Below are 26234 nucleotides of genomic sequence, written 5' to 3' on the forward strand. Positions count from 1 at the left end.
TGATCGCCGGTGGCTGTGAGCGCCACCCTGTGGTCGGCGCTCACAGCACACCGGCATTTCTGCTGTGTAGCAGCGATCTTATGATCGCTGCTGCATAGCAGAGCCGATCGCGTTGTGCCTGCTTCTAGCCTCCCATGGAGGCTATAGAAGCATGGCAAAAGTTAAAAAAAAAAAGTAAAAAAAAATGTGAAAAAAATAAAAAAAATATAAAAGTTTAAATCACCCCCTTTTCGCCCCAATCAAAATAAATCAATAAAAAAAAACCCCAACCTACACATATTTGGTATCGCCGCGTTCAGAATCGCCCGATCTATCAATAAAAAAAAAGCATTAACCTGATCGCTAAATGGCGTAATGAGAAAAAAAATCGAAACGCCAGATTTACGTTTTTTTGGTCGCCACGACATTGCATTAAAATGCAATAACGGGCGATCAAAAGAAAGTATCTGCACCAAAATGCTATCATTAAAAATGCCAGCTCGGCACGCAAAAAATAAGCCCTCACCTGACCCCAGATCACGAAAAATGGAGACGCTACGAGTATCGGAAAATGGCGCAATTTTGTTCTGTTTCGTTTTTTGCAAAGTTTGGAATTTTTTTTCACCACTTAGGTGAACTCGTACTGACCTGGAGAATCATAATGGCAGGTCAGTTTTAGCATTTAGTGAACCTAGCAAAATAGGCAAGCAAAAAACAAGTGTGGGATTGCACTTTTTTTGCAATTTCACTGCACTTGGAATTTTTTTCCCGTTTTCTAGTACACGACATGGTAAAACCAATGATGTCGTTCAAAAGTACAACTCGTCCCGCAAAAAATAAGCCCTCACATGGCCAAATTGACGGAAAAATAAAAAAGTTATGGCTCTGGGAAGGAGGGGAGTGAAAAACGAAAACGGAAAAACGGAAAAAGCTCCGGGGGTGAAGGGGTTAAAGGGAACCTGTCATGTTGCTGTAGATAAGCCCCCGATGTATCCTGAAAGAGGGAAAAAAAGAGGATATAGATTATACTCACCTGGGTGGTCCGATCCGATGGGCGTGGCGGTCCGATCCAATGGGCGTGGTGGTCCGCTGGGCATGGCAGTCCGGGGCCTCCTATCTTACTCTTCCTGTCTTCACGCTGCGTCTCCGGCACAGGCGTACTTTGTCTGCCCGGTGAGGGCAGAGCAAAGTACTGCAATGCGCAGGTGCCGGGCATCTCTGACCTTTCCCAGCGCCTGCGCACTGCAGCACTTTGCTCTGCCCTCAACAGGGCAGACAAAGTACGCCTGCGCCGGAGCAGCAGCGTGAATACAAGAAGAGGATGTCATCGGACTGGATCGCAGCGGACCGCCCCCGGGTGAGTATAATATAACCTCTTTTTCTCATCTTTCAGGATACATCGGGGGCTTATCTACAGCATTCTGGAAAGCCCCTAATGCTGGTGGGCTTAACTCATCTTCGATTTTGGGGGTGACAGGTTCCCTTTAACCCCTTTCTGCCAGCTGACGTAATAGTACGTCAGCTGGCAGAACCCCCGCTTTGAGGTGGGCTCCGGCGGTGAGCCCACCTCAAAGCCGCAACATGTCAGCTGTTTTGTATAGCTGACATGGGCACGCAATGAGCGAGAGCGGAATCGCGATCCGCCCGCGCCCATTAACTAGTTAAATGCCGCTGTCAAACACTGACAGCGGCATTTAACTAGCGCTCCCGGCCGCGCAGCCGGAAGTGCTCGCACCGCTGACCCCCGTCACATGATCGGGGGTCATCGGTGCATTGCCATAACAACCAGAGGTCTCCTTGATAACTCTATGGTTGTTGATGGCCGATTGCTTTGAGCGCCACCCTGTGGTCGGCGTTCAAATCACACCTGCATTTCTGCTACATAGAGGTGATCTGTGCTTCACCTCTATGTAGCAGAGCCGATCGAGTTGTGCATGCTACTAGCGAAGCATGCCAAAATTTAAAAAAAAAGTGTTTAAAAATATAAAAAAAATAAAAAATATATAAAAAGTTCAAATCACCCCCCTTTCGCCCCAATCAAAATAAAACAAAAAAACCAAACCTACACATATTTGGTATCGCCGCGTTCAGAATCGCCCGATCTATCAATAAAATCAAAGGATTAACCTGTTCGCTAAATGGCGTAGCGAGAAAAAAAATCAAAATGCCAAAATTACGTTTTTTTGGTCGCCACGACATTGCATTAAAATGCAATAACGGGCGAACAAAAGAACGTATCAGCACCAAAATGGTATCATTAAAAACGCCAGCTCGGCACGCAAAAAATAAGCCCTCACCCGACCCCAGATCACGAAAATTGGAAACGCTACGGATATCGGAAAATGGCGCAAATTTTTTTTGAGCAAATTTCGGAATTTTTTTTCACCACTTAGATAAAAAAGAACCTAGTCATGTTAGGTGTCTATGAACTCGTAATGACCTGGAGAATCATAATGGCAGGTCAGTTTTAGCATTTAGTGAACCTAGCAAAAAAGCCAAACAAAAAACAAGTGTAAGATTGCACTTTTTTTACAATTTCACCGCACTTGGAATTTTTTTCCCGTTTTCTAGTACACGACATGCTAAAACCAATGATGTCGTTCAAAAGTACAACTCATCCCGCAAAAAATAAGCCCTCACATGGCCAAATGGATGGAGAAATAAAAAAGTTATGGCTCTGGGAAAGAGGGGAGCGAAAAACGAACACAGAAAAACGGAAAATCCCAAGGTCATGAAGGTGTTAAGATAGAAACTTTGATGGGAGGAGTGCTTCTTCGAGATCAGAGAAATCTGTTTCCTTCTCCTAGATTGTTCTTTAACTCTCAATTTATGGTCAAATCTTTAAAATCTGTCAAGCAAGACAGATTTTTCCATTAAGGAGACAGAAGATGATAGTTGGTGCTTTAAATTTGGAGGGGGTAAAATGAGGTCACATGGTCCATAAAAAATATGCCAGATTTGCCATGGTAAAGGTAGGTGACAAACTCTGAGACATGGAAAACATTGTAGAGTGGCCTCTAATTTTCTCTTTCCGCCGCCATGACGGCACCATGGAGAGGGAGGGATCCGCCCTCAGGGACAGGTAACCTACAGGTGAAAAAGGCGGTACCTTTCTCCCACATCAGTTCGGTTTCCTGTCCCTGATGGGGAACCTACAGCATACCTGATTGACAGGTCATCGTGGGACGCCGGGGGTCCATCTAGGCAGCGGGGAGCTCTGCCTTGGGCATGGTGGTTTTCTTCTCTCCTCGAAGCACCATGGTTCCAGGGTCGGTGGGCCTTGTGTGTATGCGGACGGAGAGGCAGTGAAGCAAGATCCAGTCTGCCTCTCCCTGTGGAATCTTATGGCCGGTAATAGGTGGCGGCAGTCACCTGGTGTTACACCGCCGGTCTACCTGTGGCTCAGGAGAGGATGGTGGCGGCGGTTGCCTGCAGAGAAGCGCCGCTACTAATTGGGGCATTGGCGGCTGCTCACGGCGCTTCCGACACTCCCTCCAGGAGGCCGGACGCTGGAGAAGTGAGCCGCACACACGAGCTACATTACTGGAGAGAATATTTAAAGATAGCAAATAGAAGATCCGGTGCTCGGTTTCACTAAGAGTGACCAGGAGCAACCGGAAGAGCAGATCCTGCAGTCCCCTCCAAAGAAACACCGGCAGCAGCAGCAGCGCCAACGCCCACAGCGGCAACAGCATGAAGGAGATGTCTCTCCCCAGCGTTGCAGCAGAGGTAGCCATTCGGGATCCCAGCACAGCAGAGGCTCCGGTGGATCCAAAAGGCCATCAGCGGTTCAAGTCGTGGAAACAACCTCCAGGCCAGAACAGGTATCCCCCTGACAGCAGGAGGGTAAGTGACCTTCGTGAAAGTTCATCTTCTAAATAAGGTTTGTTGTGTCTTCTTAGGGAAAGAAATGCGGAGCAAAATCCAGGCACAGAGTATGCGCAATCTGCTCGGTAGAGCTACCCACTAAGTGGGGAAAAAAAGCTCTGTACTACATGTATAGAACACACCATTTGTGAAGAATCCCAGAGATTCACATCTGACTTAAAAGAGCTGATCAAAAACCAGGTGGAAGATGCGCTTAAAGGTATTAAAAGCTCAAAAAGGAAGCGCAAATTCAGACATAGATCCCCGGAATCGAGTGCCAGTGAGGAAGATAGTGACCGTTCCAGCTCAAATAGCTCACTCTCTTTACCTTCATCCTCTTCGTCCTCGGAGGGGGGGAGCAATTGCTTCCCTATTGACAAAACGGATGCATCAGTTTGTGTGCTTCCAGGGTCCAAAGAAAGGACATAAAGCATCAAAGGCCACACTGGCGAGGTGGATAAGAGACGCTATCATCCTTTTGTATTCCTCGTATAATGAAGCCATTCCAGAGGGGGTCAGAGCTCATTCGACCAGATCTGTGGCAACCTCCTGGGCAGAGAGAGATGGAGCCTCAATTGAGCAGATATGTAGAGCAGCTACTTGGTCTTCTCCCTCTACATTCTTTAATCATTACCGACTAGATCTGACCTCTTCTTCAGACTTCACCTTTGGCAGAAGGGTTCTGGAGGCAGTGGTCCCCCCCTAATGTACATTCTATGAAATTCTCTCCGTGGTGCCGTCATGGGGGAAAGAGAAAATCGTAGTTACTTACCGATAACGGTATTTCTTGGATCCCAAGACAGCACCCATACATTCCCTCCCTTCACGTGTGGGTGTGCAAACTAGAATTAGTTGTTAATGTTTAGTCACGTGGTGTGTCTACTAAGCTTGAGTTAAAATATTTTGTTTGGTTTAACCGTTAAAGTTACAGCTGAAGTTCTATTTAATGCTCTGTAAACCAACTGATGTGGGAGAGAGGTACCGCCTTTTTCACCTGCAGGTTTCCTGTCCCTGAGGGAGGATCCCTCTCTCTCCGTGGTGCCGTCCGGGGATCAGAGAAATACCGTTATCGGTAAGTAACCACGATTTTTCCAGATACGGATGTACAAAAAAAAGATACTTAAAAAAAGAAAACTTTACAGAACAAGAATAGCTCATGGGCATATGTAGACAAAAACATATTTATACACACACACAGAATAGTATTGATTAAGTTCCAAGTGCAACTTGCTGAGCTTCCTACTGATCGACCCTTTGAACATATCAGTAGCCATTTCTCACTAAGGCCAATTCTTACGAATAGCCAATTCCCGAATAACCAGAGAGAGTTTAAAAGAATGTTTTAATAGTTGCAACAGAATTTTATATCAGGAGAAAGCATACACCTGTCAGATCATCCATTACAAATAAAAATATTCAATTCAAGTTAATTACAGAGCTTCCGTGGATGCCTGGACTACTAAACCGGCCTTTGATGTCAGCAGGTACATGTACAAACTTAAGATACAAGACAGCTAGACACTGACTGCATTTGTTCAGTAAACACTATCAAATATTTATTAATCACGCAGATAAAATTTATATTCCAGAGAATACACTCCCAAATTAACGTCTCATAATATGATATATGCAGTTTTGCAAATGAATGATGACTATATGAATTAATTATACCTTTAAAATGGTAATAATTGTAAGGTCTATATTTTAAAAACTTGCAAGATCATTTTAGGTTCTGAGCTTAAATGAAAATAACTATATTCTCCACAATATATTCTCCACTGACAAAATCCAATCAAATCACTATGTGTTTCACAATCATGTGTAATTTCAGGGGCAGATAGACTATTGGTGCAACCTATGCAGCCAAACAGGGGTCCAAGAGGTAAAGGAGCCACATCTACCTCTAAAGCAGCACATAGAGGGGTGCTGTAACAAGAGTATTGTGTGAAAGGAAAAAAACACAAGATAACTTCATTTTTGTTGATTGCAATGACATTTGCTTGAATTATTTTGCAATTTTTTATCATGTATGCTGCCACCTGTTATAACTCAATGAAGGTACAAAAAAAATGGAATATATAAATATAAATAGATGGAGGCGGGCGGTAATGTCATGATGGGGGCAGGCTTTGCAGCGTTGAGAATCACTCACCCCCATATCCACTCTTTCTAGCCGACATCACAGCAGGAGATCGCAGAGGATACATTTTGTGAGGAAAAATATTGTTTAAAAACAGTCAGTGCAATATTTTACCTAACAAAATGAACCCTCTGTGATCCCCTGCTGTAATGTCAGTATTGTCTTTTGCTTCCTCCCCTGCCCAGGAGATGTGGTATGCTCCGTACAGGTCAGACACAGTCAATTTTTAAAATGAACTTTCGTCATGGGAAAACCCCTTTAATGTGACCGGCTTCCTCTGCCTGTAGACACGTCGCGCATCTGCCGCCAGGATCAGCTGAATTATTCACTGCACCTGCGTGGAATTCGCGCAAGCGCTGTAAATCAGACCGCCACCATCTTTGTGCAGAGATAGCGGCGATCACATTAAAACTGTGTATCCGCTCCTCCTGTACAAAGATGGCGGCGGTCAGTGAATCATTCGGCAAATTCCAGCGGCAGCGTGTTCGCGACGGTGTTCCGCTGGTGGTACCATGCAAGAGGCTGCGTACAGCGTATACAGTGTGTGTGTATGGTGCATAAGGCATATACAGTGTGTGTGTGTGTGTGTGTGTGTGTGTGTGTGTGTGTGTGTCTCTGTGTGTGTGTGTTGCATACGGCATGCGTGTTGCAACGGTGTTCCGCTGGTGGTACCGCACAAGAGGCTGGTACCAGAAGCAGTTTCCATATTGAGACAGCCATCACTTGGGTGTCCCAATATGGCGGTCGGTGAACTTCCGCCGCTTGGAATTCTGGGATCCGGACACATATGGACGGAATACAATGAGAAGACATTACAAAGTAAGTATATATTAAGATTTTCAATAAACTGTAAAGCTCAATATTAGAGATGAGTGGATCGCTTTGCGCAAACCCAGTCCACGGTCCAGGTCAGTGATCACTGCCTGTTGATGCGAGCTGCGCACATTTCCTGAGTTTCCAGCTCCCAAGACACAGCGTTTGAGTCTCTGGCCTGGTGTGACATTACCTGTGCGGCGGACAAGTGACATCTCTTAAAGGGAACCTGTCACCCCCAAAATTGAAGGTGAGCTAAGCCCACCAGCATCAGGGGCTTATCTACAGCATTCTGGAATGCTGTAGATAAGCCCCCGATGTATCCTGAAAGATGAGAAAAAGAGGTTAGATTATACTCACCTGCGCGGGTGGTTCGATCCGATGGGTGTCGCGGTCCGGGGCCTCCCATCTTCTTAGGATGACGTCCTCTTCTTGTCTTCACGCTGCGGCTCCGGCGCAGGCGTACTTTGTCTGCCCTATTGAGGGAAGAGCAAAGTACTGCAGTGCGCAGGTGCTGGGCCTCTCTGACCTTTCCTGGCGCCTGTGCACTGCAGTACTTTGCTCTGCCCTCAACAGGGCAGACAAAGTACGCCTGCGCTGGAGCCGCAGAGTGTAGATAAGAAGAGGATGTGATTGTAAGAAGATGGGAGTCCCCGGACCGGAACGCGACGCCCATCGGACCAGACCGCAGCGGGACCACCCCTGGGTGAGTATAATTTAACCCCTTTTTCTCATCTTTCAGGATACATCGGGGGCTTATTACAGAATGCTGTAGATAAGCCCCTGATGCCGGTGGGCTTAACTCACCCTTGATTTTGGGGGTGACAGGTTCCCTTTAAGCCCAAGTAATCATAAGCCGAGCTGTAAGGAAATTTGAGCAGCTCCTGTCCATGGCCAGAAATCACAGACCTGGACCATGGACTAAGGCTGCGCAAAGCAATCTGCTCATCTCTACTTGTTATATACCTAAAAAGTCTTGCAGAAATAAGTAAGTAACTTGAAGATGACAGATTTTTGTGCAAAGAGAACAATTTAGCAAAAGAAATGGTTGATTTCAGGAAACTGGCAAGAGAACATTGTCCACTTAGTCTAAACACTAATTGTGCAGAGGAGGTCAAGAAATGTACTTGATCTTACTGTGTATACTGGAGTTATTTAGGAGCAGACAGCTCTGGTGGCTGGTCAGATTTAGTACATAAGTAAATTTACATTCCAGAGATAACATGGACACAAGAGTTGTGCCATCCATACCAGGAGCTGCCTTTATATTTTTTTTTCCCTAAAAATAGAAAGAATAGAAAAACTGCTCAGGTGAAATAGTTATGCTATAAGACCTGAACTAATGACCGTATCAATAACCACAAACACCTGTTGTAAGAACTTTTAGGCCTGTCCCACACGTCCAGATAATTCCGGTACCGGAAATATCGGTACCGGAATTATCCGTGTCCGTGTGTCCGTGCGTTTCTGTGGCACATTAGTGTGGCACACGTGCGGCACACGTGTGCCGACTGGGTACCACACGCATCGTGCAGGAGACAGCACTAGAGATAAGCGCTATCCCCCTACGTGGTGCTGAAGCCGCCATTCATATCTTCTCTGCAGCAGCGTTTGCTGTAGAGAAGATATGAATAATCCTTTTTTTGTTTGTTTCTCGTGTTTAACATAAAGATCCCTGTCCCCTCCCACCTCCCACCCCCTGTGCGCCCGCTGTTATTAAAATACTCACCCGGCTCCCTCGCTGGCGCTGCTTCCTGTCCTGGCCGCACCTTCTACTGTATGAGCGGTCACGTGGGGCCGCCGATTACAGTCATGAATATGCGGCTCCACCTCCCATAGGGGTGGAGCCACATATTAATTTCTGTAATGGGCGGCCCCACGTGACCGCATACAGGAGAAGCTGCGGCCAGGACAGGACACTGCGAGGGAGGCGGGTGAGTATTTTAATAACAGCGGGCGGGCGCACAGGGGGTTGGAGGCGGGTGGGGACATGGATCTTTATGTTAAACACGAGAAACAACAAAAAAAAGGATTATTCATATCCTCTCTACAGCACACGCTGCTGCAGAGAAGATATGAATGGCGGTTTCAGCACCATGTGGGGGAGACAGCGCTTACTGTAGCGCTGTCTCCTGTACGGCACACGGACTCTGCACACGGACAACGTCCGTGTGCGGTACGTGTTTTACACGGACCCATTTACTTTAATGGGTCCGTGTAATCCGTGCGCTCCCACGAACACTGACATGTCTCCGTGTTTGGCACACGGAGACACGGTCCGCAAAAAATCAATGACATCTGCACAGATGCATTGATTTCAATGTGTCTACGTGTGTCAGTGGCTCCGGTACGTGAGGAAACGGTCACCTCACGTACCGGAGCCACTGACGTGTGAAACCGGCCTTAATCTTTTGACACCTCTCTGAACTCGGAAATAGGGATGCCTTCACTAGTATCATGAAATAAAATGCTCAGCCCTTTGCATTCTCAGGTTTCAAAAACAAGCAGGTAGCCACATTTTCTTGGTAGGGTTGTAAGGGAAAATGTTACGCTTAGAGACTAATTGTCCTCAGATAAAGACTAAACAAAAATTAACACAATTTTAGAAGCTAATTTTGTAGAACCTTTATGGCACTTTAATGTTTAAAAGGGGAACAGAATCTGGAAAAGGGAAGACTAACCCTACTACTAGAATGAATACAATAAGATGAAGCACAAACTGTATCTGGAAATTGAGATGCTTGACAGACACTTTGGTAGGTTCACACGAGTGTGTAAAAAAATCGTTCAGAGTTTCAGTCAAAAAACTAGGACTATAAAACATAGATCCAATTCGTACATGAAAAATGGACTTCTGAATGAGGCCTAAGTGCCACAAAATCTTATCTGATAAAATAAAGATAAAGAAACCAAGCCCTTTAACGTGAGGATTTGCACCCTAATTTGCCATGACACAAAAATATTAGCTAACTTTACAATGCACAAAAAAGAAAAATTACAACGGTCAATAAAGACGCACTTCCACTAACTGGTTTATCCAATAAATGTGTGTATATGTGCATGTAATGTAGTGTGAATGCTAATATACTCACCTACCGCTGCTCTCTCCGATGTCCAGCCCTGTTCAGCTCCTCTTCTCAGTGATGTCACTGCAATTCCGATTAGCCGGCTCACTCTATACAGGAGCCAGAAGTCTCTTTATAATCTAAATGTATGGAGCCTTATTCTGACGCTCTATAGGCTTTCACTGCAAAATTGACTTCAAGGTCATACAGACCACAGTGTGACCCAGACAGTCTGCAGAGAGGTGATGTCACTGAGAAGAGGAGCGGAATGGCTCTGGACACCAGAGAACAGCGGTAGGTGAATATATTATTACTCTCACACACATAACATGCACATACTGTATACACCCATTTAATGAATAAGAAAGTTAGTGGGAGCACTTCACTAATGTTATGCTTATTGCTTGCTTTTTTCTCAGGCCTTACACCTTAGAATAAAAAACATGGGTTGAAGATGTGTAAGCAAGTACAGGCGATATGCACGTGATTTGTCTACAACAATAAACGGCTAAATCTGCTAATAACATCTTGTAATACAGAGCACTTGGAGACGCCGAGGTAATCCTTGCTGACATTCTTTGTAGAGCTCTTGGGTTCTGTGATTTGCAGAAGCAAAGTTGGAGTACAGCTGTATTTGTACATTATGAAGAAAGTCTCACTCCTCGTTCTCGCTCTAATCCCAAATCAACGGTTTACTCTGGCACTGCCATTGTAAAAGATTTCCAAATAGAGGTTCACAGGCAATGTCAGAAGAAAACAGACAAAACAAATATGAAAAATAAATCCTCAAGTGATTCAGTAATTCCCATTCTGTGACTTCACACTAAACTCTATTTTAACAGGTGGCCACTATACAAAATGATATCAGGAAGCTAGAGAGGAAATAGCTATTCTTATTCGTATATGATGCGATCACTACCCAACAATTTATTGAACAAACTGAAGAGATACCAATGCAGACCTTAAAAAAAACAGAATAAAATACACTTAAAGGGACCCTGCCAGCAGAGAATGATGGTTCAAACCTTGTACAGGCGCACAATGCAGCCTTGGCGTGGCCAAATATTTAAGGGCACCTTCCAAATTACTTGTTTTCCATCTATCTCCACCCTTCTCTAGCTCTATGAAACCAGATCTGTCAAAGAAGAGGAGATGGGGGTGGATATAAGTAGATGGGAAGGTGCACTTAAATGTTTTGTCATGCCAAGGGTAAACCGAACGCTTGCACTTGGTTTGAACAGTCTTTCTGTACTGACCGTTACCCTTTAAAGGGAATCTGCCACCAGGTGAGGTCCCACCGCAACATGTAACTGCCGCAACCAGTCACTGGCCCGTCGCCACATAGGCTGGAAAGAACATGGGTCACACAGACGATTAGGCCTTGGAATTGTACACCATAATTAATTAGGACCCATCATCTCTTCTGACACGTGTGGTTTAGTAACTACTGGAATTCACTATTACTCTTCTCTCTTCTGTTACTCCATTTGGATATCAAAAAATGAACATCTGGCTGTGAGCAATCCCCTTGTGCAGACAATGTTACACCTTGTATGGGTCCACCCTACTAACAAAGGGACTGATAAGAGGCGGCTGACATATACATAACCAGGGAGACTAAATAGGAGCCACGAAACCCATATATGACCATTAGAGATCAGAATTTGGCAAAATAACAGATTTATCATGAGAACGCACCTGCCATAATACCCACATTATAACAGTATCGTTCATTAAAGTAACAGGAGGCTGGACACTCCCAAATCTCCTGCCCAATTTTGCATTATCTGAAGGCAAGAAGCCATTTTTCTACTATTTATGTGCAGGAAAAAATAAAAAGGCTCCTGAACTGAGGCCAAGAAATGTATGGAGGTCGATACTTTCATTTTTATTTCTGAGATGCTAAACATGTCTTATTTTATCATCTCTCAGTTCTAACTTATTGGGATTTGGAAGACAAATACGGAGAAGAAAAGGAGAGTGAAACATAAAATGCCGTTCAGAGCTACGTGACAGCCAATAAAGGATGAACAGCTAATGGACTTTACAGTCACCGTACAGACTATTCTTTAACGTGTGTGCCGTTTGCACAGTCAAGAGGTTAAAAGAAAAAGTCAATACTCACTATTGGAAAGACTGAACACATATCTTGTAATAAGGCTGGTCTGGTGAACCACTCATAAAATATAAACACATTACAGTTCCTAATGCTGTACCTGAGGTTCTTGAGGTGACTTGGGTAATGCATTGAGGGCCTCTTGCAGGTTCACTTGCAGTTGACTAATATGCTGTTCCTTTTGATGTAGCTGCTCAGTAAGAGCAATATTACTTTGCCGCAGTTGGGTCTCACTGGACTTTGCTGTTTCATAACATGCATTCAAGTCATTATAAAGCTGACAGTGGGGAAACAGCAATGATTAGTACACACAGGTATAAAGGGTTTCGGGAAAAAAAAGAACATTTTACAAGCTACACTATAGAAGAGCAATTATAAGGTTTATGTGTATATGCTTAGAGTGAACACTGGAAAAAAATATGGCGGTTTGCACCCAAAATTTCTCTCAAGGTGTCCTATAAAAAGCAGAAGAGACCAGAGATTATATACATCTAGCATCATCTATAAATACGCACTATTGATGGCGGGTTCCAAGGTCAGCTGTGTAAATGGAGTGACCACTGCTCCATTTTCGTCTATGGGGTAGTGTGCATACATGACCATTCATCCCAGGGACAGTAAATGAAGCCGTGGTCATACATGCTCACATCTTAAATGTTGTTTATGGGCCAACCTATATAGAGTCTGCCACCCATCAAACTAAACCATTTATATATACATATGAGACTTTGCCCTAATAAAATATAATTCTTGTGGTGCAGATTTTAATTATTTTGTTTTATGTAAAAACGGTTTTATTACATATTGTAAATGATGGGACTTCAGTGCACCCATGGTGTGGCCAAGAGCTCAGGGCACCTTTCTCCCGATTACCTTCCTATGCCTTCCCCTTGTGATGACTGACTGCGCTCCAAGTTCTCAGATCTGCACTCACTGGTATTGCAGTGTGCCCTCTGATCCGCCTGTCTTGTCTGAGGGGGCTGCTTGCTACACACAGGATTGCATAGCACTGGGAGGCTGATGACGACAGGTGAGTGGATATGGAGTGGAGTGGAATGAGCTGACATGGCAAGCGCTTGGCTCCTGAAGTTGGGTAGCTAGCACATGGCATTTTGGCTAACAATATTGGAGCTGGCACTGTATGCAATGTGGTGACTGTTCAGACCTAATTTTAGTAATAGAAAAAAAAGAACCCAAAAATCCTACATACTTTTTGATATGAGATGGTGTCCGTGATGTGGGCATCTTCCTGATTCCTCAATACTTTTTGTGTGTCCATATTAAGCGTCTGCAGCTGCTGTATAAGCTCTGCCTGCTGGGCGGCATGTTCGTTGCCTTGTTTGTAAAGATTTTGAAGTTCTTGCAACTCCTTCCTGTTATCACAAACATGGACCCATGAAATTAAACAGCTATAAGAAATGAACTCACAGCCTTTTTTACATCTCTTTACATGGAAAGTACAAGCGTAGGCGATTAAAAGCTAAGCGAGTCTTAGGCATGCAACTACAGTAAATACTTTCGCTAACCATAATGGTTCACCGATTATACACCTTAATGTGTGTCATGACAGAAATCTCCTACCTAACACATGAACAGTAAGCAGAAAGGTTTAGGCAAATTTGTAATATCTGGCCTAAAAAACTGTAACTATTAAATATATTAGTAACAGTAAATATCCAAGAATACTTTCCAATAATGTATTGGCGTCATTGTGGACAGACATGCAGACATGAAAAGACCATTGTATATAGTTGTATAGGGCTACTGATATTTAAAAGCTGCCTGCTCTGGCTTCAGGAGTATCCCTAAGACCTCCCACCTTTGGTGTCCATAGGTCTTGGCAAGACTATCCATTTGAAAAACCTCACTAGTTATATAAATGGTCTTCCATCCTTTATCTGGCAAGGTATTCTCAGAGTTGTAGTTTCACAACAGTTGGATTGAAGACCAGCATGCTCTACAGCAGGGGTCCACAACCTGTGGCTTGAAGCTGTCTACCAAATTAGAGCATTAGCACCATGACTAGCAAACGGCTATAACGAGCAGATCTGCAGATAGTGACTTTTGTGAGGCCCCGGACCGGACCGCGAGGCCCATCGGACCAGATCGCAGCGGGACCGCCTCTGGGTGAGTATATTATAACCTCTTTTTCTCATCTTTCAGGATACATCGGTGGCTTATCTACAGCATTCCAGAACGCTGTAGATAAGCCCCTGATGCCGGTGGGCTTAGTTCACCTTCGACTTTGGGGGTGACAGGTTCCCTTTAAGAATGTTTTTCGTGACATATTGCACTTTATAATAGGGGTAAAATTTATTCAATATGACTTTCGTTTATTTGTGAAAATATTGGAAAATTTGTCAAAAAGTTTTAAAATTTCTTTTTATTCTTCGGCTTTTAAACCAGAGAGTTGTGTCACACAAAATAGTTAATAAACAACATTTACCTCATGTCCACTTCATATTTGCATAATTTTTTAAAACTTTTATTAGGAAGTTACAGGTGTTAAAAGTTGATCAGTAATTTTTAATTTTTCCAACAAAACTTACCAAACCATTTTTCAGGCTAGGTTCACATTGCGTTAATGGCAATGCGCTGACGGCATCCGTTACATAGCGGCACTAACGCTATGTAACAGATACGTTAGTGCACCCATTGACTGCAATTATGTAGCGCTTCGCTAACGCATGTCATAATTGGCATGCGTTAGCGATGTGCCGTCATTCTGTACCAGACCCTCGGATTCGGTCTGAAGTGTTTTGGGGTCCGTCACCGCTAGCGCAGATGGAGCATCTGCACTAGCGCGATCGCATAACGCGATCTTTAACGGCACTTGCGTTAACGCAGTCCGTTTAACGCATGCGTTGAATGGACTGACCTAAAGCAATATGAACCCTGCCTTAGGGAGCACAAGTTCTCAAAAATTTTAATAATTAAACTGCAGGAATTATTGCAATGTGTAAGGAAAAAAAATTACTTTTTTCACAAAAAATTTAGTTTAGCCTTAATTTAAAGAGAAAAAGAAAATGGACCCAAAAGTTTGTTGCGCAATTTCTCCTGAGTACACAGATAACTCATGTGGGGGAATACTAGCGTTTAGGTGCATAGCACGGCTTGGAATGGAAGGAGCACAGTTTGACTTTTTGAACACAAAAATGGCTGGGATCAAGAGCGGACAGCATGTTGCATTTGGAGAGTCCTTGATGTGCCTAAACAGTGGAAACACCCCACAAGTGACCCATTTTAAAAACTAAACCCTCAGGTAATGTATCTAGATGTTTGATGAGCACCTTGAACCCCCAGGTGCCTCACAGATGTTTATAATGAAGAGCCATGAACATTTAAAAAAAAAAAAAAAAAATTCTCACAAATTTTTGTCATTTCCACAAGAGTAACAGAAGAAAATGGAACCCAAAATTTGTTATGCAATTTCTCCTGTGAACGCAGATACTCTATGTGTGGGGGAAAACTGTTTGGGTGCAAGGCAGGGCTTGGAAAGGAAGGAGTGACGTTTTGGAACGCAGACTTTGATGGAATGGTCTGGAGATGTCATGTCGCATTTTGAGAGCTCTAGATGTGCCTAAACAGTGGAAAGCCCCCACAAGTGACACCACTTTGGAGAGTAGACTCCCTCAAGGAATTTATCCAGACACTTGGTGAGCGCATTGAACCCACAGATGCTTCACAGAATTTTACAACGTTGAACTTGTGAAAATAAAATAAAAATATTCGTCACACAAAAATGTTGTTTTAGCCACAAATATTTTCATTTTCACAAGGATAGCAGGAGTACATGGACCTCAACATTTATAGTGTAATTTCTCCTGAGTACACGGATACCCCATATGTGGCCAAAAACTACTTTCCAGGCACAGTGCAAAGCTCAGAAGGGAAGGAGTGCCATATTATAGGGCAGATTTTACTGTTATGGTTTGCGATAGCCATGACCCACTGGGAGAGCCCCTGAGGTGCAAGAACAGCAGAACCCCCCATAAAGTTACCCCATTTTACAAAACACACCTCTCAAATTCATCTAGGGGCACTGTGGTCACATTGACACAAGAGGTGTGTCACAGCATTTTATACCATTTGGCAGTGAAAAAAAACAATTACATTTTTACTACCAAAATTTTGTTTTAGCCCCAATTTCACATTTTCATATGGGGAGATGGGTAGAAAGGGCACCAAAAATAGTCACAAAATTTCTGCTGAAAGTCTAAATACCCCAAATGTGGCTGTACAGTACTGTTTAGCTACACAGAGAGAATCAAAAGGGAAGGAGCACAATTTGCCTCCTGGAGAACAGATTTTCCCAAAATAGTTTGCAGACTCCATATACAGCGCCCCTAAATGCTATTAGAACAGAATACTCCCATTTTCAAGTGACCCCCATTTTGGAAATTATACCCCTTTTCGAATTTATCTGCAGGTGTAGGGACTATTTGACTCTGAGGGCATTTTCCAGTAACAAGCAGCAGTGGATGCTGCTGAGTGAAAATTGCAAATCTGCTATTGCAGTGCCCAGTACTTTATAGTGCCCAGCTCGTTCTTCTGGATACATGCACCCATAAATTAGGCAGGGTCTCATAGCTACAGAAATGTCAAACATGTGGATGCTAAATGTCATTTAGGTCACACTGTGGGGCTGAGAAAAAAAGAATGGCATTTGAATTTGGGAGCGCAGAATTTGCTAAATTTATTTTCGGGCCAAGGAGCCATAGCGCTTTTCCAGAGCTTTGTGCTACTAGTAACGCAAAAGCCCCCTATATGTTCGTTAAAAGATTACGGACTTGAGTGAGGACTTACTTTTTTGTGGATGGAGCTGAAGCTTTTATTGGGAACACATATATATCTTGCAATCTAAGCTGAGTACTTACATAGGAGTATCGAGCTAAATCTCAGAATTACATAATTCAGGTGACACATCATTATAATGAGGCAGCCGAGAAAACTCTGGACTCCATCTGTTCAGAGTTGTCTTTCTTTTCAGAAATGCAAAACACTGCAGCAAGCAAGCTTTTATGCATGCCTAAACAGACAGACACCACCGGATAATATGCCAGACAACGTCCAAAGGGACTCCATCTGCCTCATTATAGGGAATCTTCCACTTTGGGTTCCGTCTAAATCACATATTTCAGAGATTTACATGGTAAACTCGGTGTAAGCGCTGAGTGTGGGATAAATGTGCGCCTAGCCTTACTGCAAACTTTGGGAGACAGAATGAACAAATCAACAGTAGGTGAAGAATTGGTTTTATTATTTGTTATGCCGTTCCTTGTGTGGTATAAGTGATTAGATTACTTTTTTCTTCGAGTCGGTGAGATTACAGCAATACCAGATTTATATATTAAACCAGCAATTCACATATTGTTTCTTTAGAGGGGGTTTATGCTGTTCTACATGTCATAAAAACTGATAAACCAGCTTTATTTTTTAGGTTAGTATGATTACGGCGATACCACATTTACTTTTTTTTATGTGTTGGCGGTTTTACACAAAAACTTTTATAGAAAAAAATAATATTTTTTCATTCCTGTATTCTGAGAGGTTTAACTTTTTGTTTATTCATTTTCAGCTATACCATTATAATTTGCATTCGTCTTTTTATCACATTTAGTTCCCTTTTTGTTCAGCGGTATGATGAAAAAGCAGCTTTTTGCCTTTTTTTTTTTAATTTTAGTGTTAGGTGAAGGCATTAACTAGTTTGAAAGTTTTATGTCGGGTCGTTCTAGACACGGTGATACCAAATACGTGCACTTTATTTATTTTTTTTATAAATATTCTGACTTATGGGTAGAATGTATATTTTTTTATTATTGTGTGAAATACACCAACATTTCAATGCTTAACTGTCATTGCTGCACTGACACAAGCTCCGTAGACCTTGGTCTCCACATTACCTAATGGGCTTGTCATAGCCTGGTGACCTGGATGTAATCAAGACGACCTTAGGTGAGCATAACAAGGCAATGACGTCCTCTCCCTGCCTTATAAATGCTGCAATCTATATCCATTACAGCATTTAATGGCTTAAACTGCCGGACGTCCGCTATCATGTTAACCCAGTGACAATCGCTAACGCACAGCTCATGTGTGCGAGCGATAGCCATGAAGTATGTGTACCTCATTGGCAGGAAGTCCTTCCCTTCCATGACATATAGATATGTCTAATGCTGTGAAGGTGTTAAAGGGGTATTCTCAAGGTTTTAAATTGCTTTTGGTAGTTAGTCAGTATGAAAACAAGCAAGCTTGCAAATGACTTGCTTTTTCTATCTGATGTAGTTCTCCTGATATGAGGGCTTTTTTCTTTTGTAGCCTACAGCTGTTTTAGATTGATCCCTGCCACTGGCATTTACCAGACCATGGCATTACGAGAGAGGGTTTGACTCCTCTCTTGATGAGCTTCAAGAGGTAGTCACCGGGAATGGTCTTCCAACAATCTTGAAGGAGTTCCCAGAGATGCTTAGGCCTTGTTGGCCCTTTTGCTTCGCTCTGCGGTGCAGCTCACCCCAAAACCAGTCGATTGATTTCAGGTCTGGTGACTGTGGAGGCCAGGTCATCTGGCGTAGCACCCTATCACTCTCTTTCTTGGTCAAATAGCCCTTACACAGCCTGGAGGTGTGTTTGAGGTCATTGTCCTGTTGAAAAATAAATGATGGTCCAACTAAACGCAAACCGGATGGAATAGCATGCCGCTGCAAGATGCTGTGGTAGCCATGCTGGTTCAGTATGCCTTCAATTTTGAATAAATCCCCAACAGTGTCACCAGGAAAGCACCCCCACACCATCACACCTCCTCCTCCATGCTTCACGGTGGGAACCAGGCATGTAGTGTCCATCCGTTCACCTTTTCTGCGACGCACAAAGACACGGTGGTTGGAACCAAAGATCTCAAATTTGGACTCATCAGACCAAAGCACAGATTTCCACTGGTCTAATGTCCATTCCTTGTGTTCTTTAGCCCAAACAAGTCTCTCTGCTTGTTGTCTGACCTTAGCAGTGGTTTCCTAAGGCTAGGTTCACATTGAATTAGTGGGTGGTCGCTTACGGACAGCGTTGCACGGCGAAAATGTCGCAATTAACGCTGTGCAACGGGTCCGTTAGTGCACTCATTGACAGCAATGTAAATTTCGCCTGCAGCGCATCGCTAGCGCATCCCTTTTTCGGCTCGCGCTAGCAATGTGCCGTTCTATTGTAGCGCGCCTCGGACGCTGCTTGCAGCGTCCGCGGCGCACCCGAGGTCCGTTCCCCGCTCTCGCAGATCAGGGATCTGCGAGAGCGGGGACGTTAGCGCGACCCCTAAACGTGGCCCCTAAAAATACATTGCGTTAGCGCAATCCGCTAGCGCTAAACAGATTGCCCTAACGCAATGTGAACCTAGCCTAACAGCTATTTCACCATGAAGGCCTGCTGCACAAAGTCTCCTCTTAACAGTTGTTGTAGAGATGTGTCTGCCGCTAGAACTCTGTGTGGCATTGACCTGGTCTCTAATCTGAGTTGCTGTTAACCTGCAATTTCTGAGGCTGGTGACTTGGATAAACTTATCCTCAGAAGCAGAGGTGACTCTTTGTCTTCCTTTCCTGGGGCGGCCCTCATGTGAGCCAGTTTCTTTTAGCGCTTGATGGTTTTTGCCACTGCACCTGGGGACACTTTCAAAGTTTACCCAATTTTTCAGACTGACTGACCTTCATTTCTTAAGGTAATGATGGCCACTCGTTTTTCTTTACTTAGAATTTGTATTATGGCAAGAAAAAAACAGCTAACAGCCTATTCAGAAGGACTATCAGCTGTGCATCCACCAGACTTCTGCACAACACAACTGATGGTTCCAACCCCATTTATAAGGCAAGAAATCCCACTTATTAAACCTGACAGGGCACACCTGTGAAGTGAAAACCATTCCCGGTGACTACCTCTTGAAGCTCATCAAGAGAATGCCAAGAGTGTGCAAAGCAGTCATCAAAGCAAAAGGTGGCTACTTTGAAGAACCTAGAATATAAGACATAATTTCAGTTGTTTCACACTTTTTTGTTAAGTATATAATTCCACATGTGTTAATTCATAGTTTTGATGCCTTCAGTGTGAATGTACAATTTTCATAGTCATGAAAATACAGAAAAATCTTTAAATGAGGTGTGTCCAAACTTTTGGTCTGTAATGTATATACAGTGATAACTGTTAGGACTCCAGAAGAAACCACTGATAATGGATTGTGTTAGAGCAGAACTTGTGCTGAGTTTTATAGTTCTACAATTACACTTCTGTAGATCACCAGAATTGTGACTCAAGGAGGAGAGCCCGTCCTGCAAGAAATCAGAATGTGAGGAGACTGTAGGGGACTGCATAGCTCTGATCTGCTGAAGAGACAGCTTAAGAATATCCCTTTAAGAACTATCTTCAGCATAAAGAACAGAGGTCTGGAATTGATGATATGCTGTCCACAGAGCCCTGATCTGTATATAATCGTGTCTCTATAGAATTGTAAAGAGACATAAGCATTTGCGTAAACCTAAATCCACAGACTGTGGTTAGTTCTCTCCAAGATGACAGGAACAACCACCCTGACAATTCCTTCAAAAACTGGGTGCAAGTGTACCTAGAAGGATTGATGCTTTGATATGGTTTTAGAATCAAAGTGTGGTCACACCAAATATCAATTTAATTTAGATTTCTCTTTTGTTCACTTTCTTTTCCTTACATTAACATTCTTACTTTTCAGCATTTGTTTCTACAACTTCCCAAAGCTGTCGCACTGTACTATGTACACTGCTCAAAAAAATAAAGGGAACACTCAAATAACACATCCTAGGTCTGAATGAATGAAATATCCTCATTGAATACTTTGTTCTGTACAAAGTTGAATGTACTGACAACAAAATCACACAAATATCATTAATGGAAATCAAATGTATTAACCAATGGAGGCCTGGATTTGGAACGATACTCAAAATCAAAGTGGAAAATGAAGCTACAGTGTGATCCAACTTCAGTGGAAATGTCTCAAGACAAGGAAATGATGTTCAGTTGTGTGTGTGGCCTCCACATCCCTGTATGACCTTCCTACAATGCCTGGGCATGCTCCTGATGAGGCGGTGGATGGTCTCCTGAGGGATCTCCTCCCAGACATAAGAGTAAAGCATCCGCCAACTCCTGGACAGTCTGTGGTGCAACATGACGTTGGTGGATGGTGCGAGACAAGATGTTCCAGATGTGTCCAATCGGATTCAGGTGTGGGGAACTGGCGGGCAAGTCCATAGCTTCAATGCCTTCATCTTGCAGGAACTGCTGACACACTCCAGCCACATGAGGTTTGGCATTGTCCTGCATTAGGAGGAACCCAGGGCCAACCGCACCAGCATATGGTCTCACAAGGGTTCTGAGGATCTCATCTCGGTACCTAATGGCAGTTAGGCTACCTCTGGCGAGCACATGGAGGGCTGTGCGGCCCTCCAAAGAAATGCCACCCCCCACCATTACTGACCCGCTGCCAAACCGATCATGCTGAAGGATGCTGCAGGCAGATTGCTCTCCACAGGAATTTGCCAATCCTGGGGTTCTGTGGCCAATGCCAAGCATCCTGCACAGTGTTGAGCTGTGAGCACAGCACCCATCTGTGGATGTCGGGCACTCAGACCATCCTTATGGAGTCGGTTTTTAACCATTTCTGTAGACAAATGCACATTTGTGGCCTGCTGGAGGTCATTTTGCAGGGCTCTGGCAGTGCTCCTCCTGTTCCTCTTTGCACAAAGGCTGAGGTAGTGGTCCTGCTGCTGGGTTGTTGCCCTCCTACGGCCCCCTCCATGTCTCCTGGTGTACTGGCCTGTCTCCTGGTAGCACCTGCAGCCTCTGGACACTATGCTGACAAACACAGCAAACCTTTTTGCCACAGCTAGCATTGATGTGCCATCCTGGATGAGCTGCACTACCTGAGCCACTTGTGTGGGTTGTAGAGTCCGTCTCATGCTACCATGAGTGTGAAAGCACAACCAACATTCAAAAGTGACCAAAACATCAGCCAGAAAGCATTGGTACTGAGATGTGGCCTGTGGTCCCCACCTGCAGAACCACTCCTTTATTGAGTGTGTCTTGATAATTGCCAATAATTTCCATCTGTTGTCTATTCCATTTGCACAACAGCATGTGAAATTGATTGTCAATCAGTGTCGCTTCCTAAGTGGACAGTTTGATTTCACTGAAGTTTGATTTACTTGGAGTTATATTCTGTTGTTTAAGTGTCCCCCTTGTTTTTTTGAGCAGTGTATTTATACAGACATATTACATTATTTATTACACATTACAAGTTTGAACACCTGTTCATGCAGTGGTTTTCCTTGTTCTTATTGGAATGTGCACATTGTAGCTTCAGACTAAATGTAGCAAGTCCACAAAGGAAGACATACCGAAATAAGTAAAAAAAAAATATCATGTGTGGGAAAAAAACAGATTATGTTTTTACCTTAGATTTGTCCAAGTTCCCCCTTTTAAACTCATGATATTTTTACATACTCTTGTCATTTTCTCAAGCAGCTTCTTCACGTAGTCATTGGAATTGTTTTACAACAGTTTAGAAGACATTCCTAGAGGTGCTGAGCATTTGTTTCCTACTTTGCAATCACAAATGGGTTGAGATTGTACGACTGTGGAGCTCCTATCATCTGCTGCATCACTAAATCCCTCTCTCTTGCAAGCACCAGCCCTTATATAAACTGGAGATGTATTTTGAGTCTTTGTCCTGTTGCAACCCAATGATGGGCCCTCTTAGGGAAAACCAGATGGGATGGCAGTATAGCTTGCCGAATAAGTGGGGAACCGAAGAAATTCGCTCAACTCTAGTGATTACCTGATGAAGTTACTTGAGAAAATGCTGAGGTGTAGGGCCTTCACAAAAAGGGAGGTACTTTGAGGAACCAAAGGATTAACACATTCTGCTATGTTTCATATGTTAAAGGGAATTGGTCACCTACTTTTTCGTATATAAGCTGCGGCCACCGCCATCAGGGGCTTATCTACAGTATTCTGTAATGCTGTAGATAAGCCCCCGATATAACCTGAAAGATAAGAAAAACAAGTTATATTATACTCACCTGGGGTGCTGTTCCTTGCTTTTGTCGCGGCTCCTGTGCAAGCGTACTTTATCTGCCCTGTTGAGGGAAGTGTAAAGTACTGCAGTGCACAGGCGCTGGGCATCTCGGACCTTTCCCGGCGCATGCGCACTGCAGTACTGTGCGCTGCCCTCAACAGGGCACATAAAGTACGCCTGCGCAGGAGCCGCGACAGAAACAAGGAAGAGGATGTCATCGCATTTAGATGGGAGGCGCCGGACCCGGACCGTGACGCCCATCGGACCCGATCCGCCCCTCCCAGGTGAATATAATATAACTTGTTTTTCTTATTTTTCAGGTTACATCAGAGGCTTAAGTACAGCATTACAGAATGCTTTAGCTAAACCCCTGATGGCGGTGGCCGAAGCTTATATACGAAAAAGTAGATGACAGATTCCCTTTAATACCATGTCAAGAGACTGCAGTGCTTACCTGTCCAGGTATTCGAACTAGTGCACTCCCAGGATGCAGCAAACCCATATGATAAGAAAGTGGGGACAATACAGGTACATGATGCTGATGAGACAACCACTCACAGCCTACTGACTAATGGGGGAGGGGGTGATTGCTTAGTATATGATTGGACAAAGGATGATTTTATCAGGCGCTGGTCACACACAGGTAATCTACAGTGTCTGGCTTACAGCCTATTAGTAACGCCCATACTATTAGAACAGGTGGGCAGCCCAGCACTATATGCATGCATCCCATGAGGGCAGAAACCCTAGTCTTTGGCCTTGTAAACTAGGGTGTCTGCCCTCATAGGATGGAAGTATATAGTGCTGGGCAGCCCGCCTGATCTAATAGTATGGGTGTCACTAATAGGCTGTAAGCTAGACACTGTGCATTACCTGTATGTGAACAGCGCCCTATACAAGCCTCTTTTGTACAATCATATACTAAGCAGTCACCCCCCACCCCCCCAATAGTCAGTAGGCTGTGAGTGGATGTCTCATCAGCATCATGTACCTGTATTGTCCCCATTTTCTTATCATATGGGCTTGCTGCATCCTGGGAGTGCACTATTTCAGATACCTGGGCAGGTAAGCATTGCAGTCCCTTTATATGGTATTAATTTTTGACTTTTTGGAGGATTTTCAGTCCTTTTTCTGTGGTTTTTGCTATGTTTTATATGTGCTTCTCCTTTACTAATTTCCATATGTGTACCAATGTGGTTTTGCTGCAATCAGTCTGAATACATAATGTGTTAATTCAAATAAGAACAAAGAAAACAATGGCATTAACAGCTGTGTCCAAGCTTTTGGCTGACACTGTTTTTTATATAATACATTTATTCTTTCATTTAATTTATATGTGTATGTATATTTTTATCCCTTTTGTTTCTTCTCGTCTTTCAGAAGTTACTTAACAGGCCAAAAGTCAATTAGCATACATACTAAGCTGTACTTTCAAGAGCAGCTACTTTTTCTATGATGTCACCAAAAGTGCATTTACTTAAGAGACAACTTCTCTCAATAAAGGTTATTAGAGTAAGGCATTTGACACGTTACATTTAAAGCTTGCTTTCCACTCTTCTTTTTCCAGGTCCATTGACCTGCAAAAAATGTCACCAAACGTCAATACTCAGTGGGGAAACTGTATCCGTGAAATCATTAAATACCATTAGAGACAAATGGATATGTCCTGAGCCCTAGTACCTTAACAGCTGATAAATGGTTTAAAGTGAGAAGCGAAGGAAAAATAAAAACTATTGGTTTTGTTAAATTGAATTAAAAAAAGTAACTGACGCATTTAGGCACTGTACTTAAAATCAAGCTTTTTGCAACTCAAATGCTAAAACTATCCTCACTGTATAAATTAGAATATAATTAAGAGTGGATAATACACTGATAAAGCATAATTTGCCAATGATACAACATCTAATATCAATCCCAACATCATGCTGGAACGCTCATCTATTTCTTCAAAAGTGAATCTTTTACACTTTGTGCGACACTATCAATCTAAGGTAATACAACCCATACTGTCCAATCCCCGAAACACAATGATAATTTTACACTCAATGGTTTGGTCAACACAAATCTGGTTTTCCAAAGAATTAAAGGGTCTTTTAGACAAAGTGATAATAATCAAGTAAAATATAATACCCTCAAATAAAAGTTCACAATCACTGCCCAGTGTAAATATTAGCACATACTGCTTGATCAGTGAGCATTTGCCATTTTGCTGTTGATTGAAATTCAACAACTTATTTTTACAGATTTGTCTTCATGTGTAAAGGAGCTCTATCCCTGAAGGCTACCCTTTAAATAAAAATCTGTTTTGGGGAAAAAATTGCTGATCAAAACAGCAGCTCTGGTGTTGAAAGTTAACTGTGGTAAGACAACCTTTGGGTATGTGCACACAACGTCTTTTAAACTCAGGTGAATCTGCCTAGCTTTTCAAGCACAAAAGGTTCAGGAAAATGTCATTAAGTATCTTCGCGTTGTTTTGTTTCATCGGTCATTTCTGGAGCATTTTTCCCAAAAGTTTTGACCAACTACATTTTTTGGGGACGGTTTTCTTATGGTTTGTTACATCTTTTTTTTTTTTTTTCTGCCGTTTTATGATCATTTTTTCACTGCATTGAGTACTAAAGAAACCTCTAGCATTTTGTTTTTAGTCTTTTAAACAAATGCAATAAAAAAAGCTCCAAAATATGTCGGGGCCTCTTCCAAGCTTTCCCATTAAAGTAAACCTGTCACCAGGTTTGGCTGATATGAGATTCGGCCATCACCTTTCAGGGCTGATATGCAGCATTCTATAATGCTGTATATCTGTCTCCAACCCAAACTATAAGAGAAGAAAAATAACTTATTATACTCGCCTACGGGGCGGGACGGTCCGGTCCGATGGGCATCACTGGTCTTGGTCCAGTGCCTCCTATCTTCTTACAATCTCCACCCTCCTGCTTGCATCGTGTGACTGACGTCTCCCTACGTCATCCATACAGTCTCCTTGGCACAGAGCTCCTGCGCAGGTGTAATTCTCTGCACTGTCGAGGGCAGAGCAAAGTACTGCAGTGCGCATGTGCCAGGGCTCTTAGACCCAACACCTGTGCACTGCAGTACTTTGCTCTGCAATCAACAGTGCAGAGAAGTACGCTTGCACAGGAGCGCGGTGCCGAGGAGACATGTCATCCACATGAA

At 43.4% G+C, this 26234-nt stretch overlaps 1 protein-coding gene across 3 annotated transcripts in view; it reads right to left on the bottom strand.

The window, feature by feature from the left end:
• The window catches only part of CNTLN (centlein), a 578743-nt gene that overhangs the window by 367187 nt on the left and 185322 nt on the right, over positions 1-26234 (bottom strand). For all 3 annotated transcript variants that reach the window (XM_077249936.1, XM_077249945.1, XM_077249954.1), the window contains 2 exons: positions 13191-13353; positions 12081-12257 (listed from right to left, as the gene is read on the bottom strand). In XM_077249936.1, coding sequence (XP_077106051.1) covers positions 12081-12257; positions 13191-13353 — 340 coding nt within the window. The remainder of the gene's footprint in view (positions 1-12080; positions 12258-13190; positions 13354-26234) is intronic.

The sequence above is a fragment of the Ranitomeya variabilis genome, chromosome 1 (assembly GCF_051348905.1).
Source record: "Ranitomeya variabilis isolate aRanVar5 chromosome 1, aRanVar5.hap1, whole genome shotgun sequence".
NCBI classification, from domain to species: Eukaryota; Metazoa; Chordata; class Amphibia; order Anura; family Dendrobatidae; genus Ranitomeya; species Ranitomeya variabilis.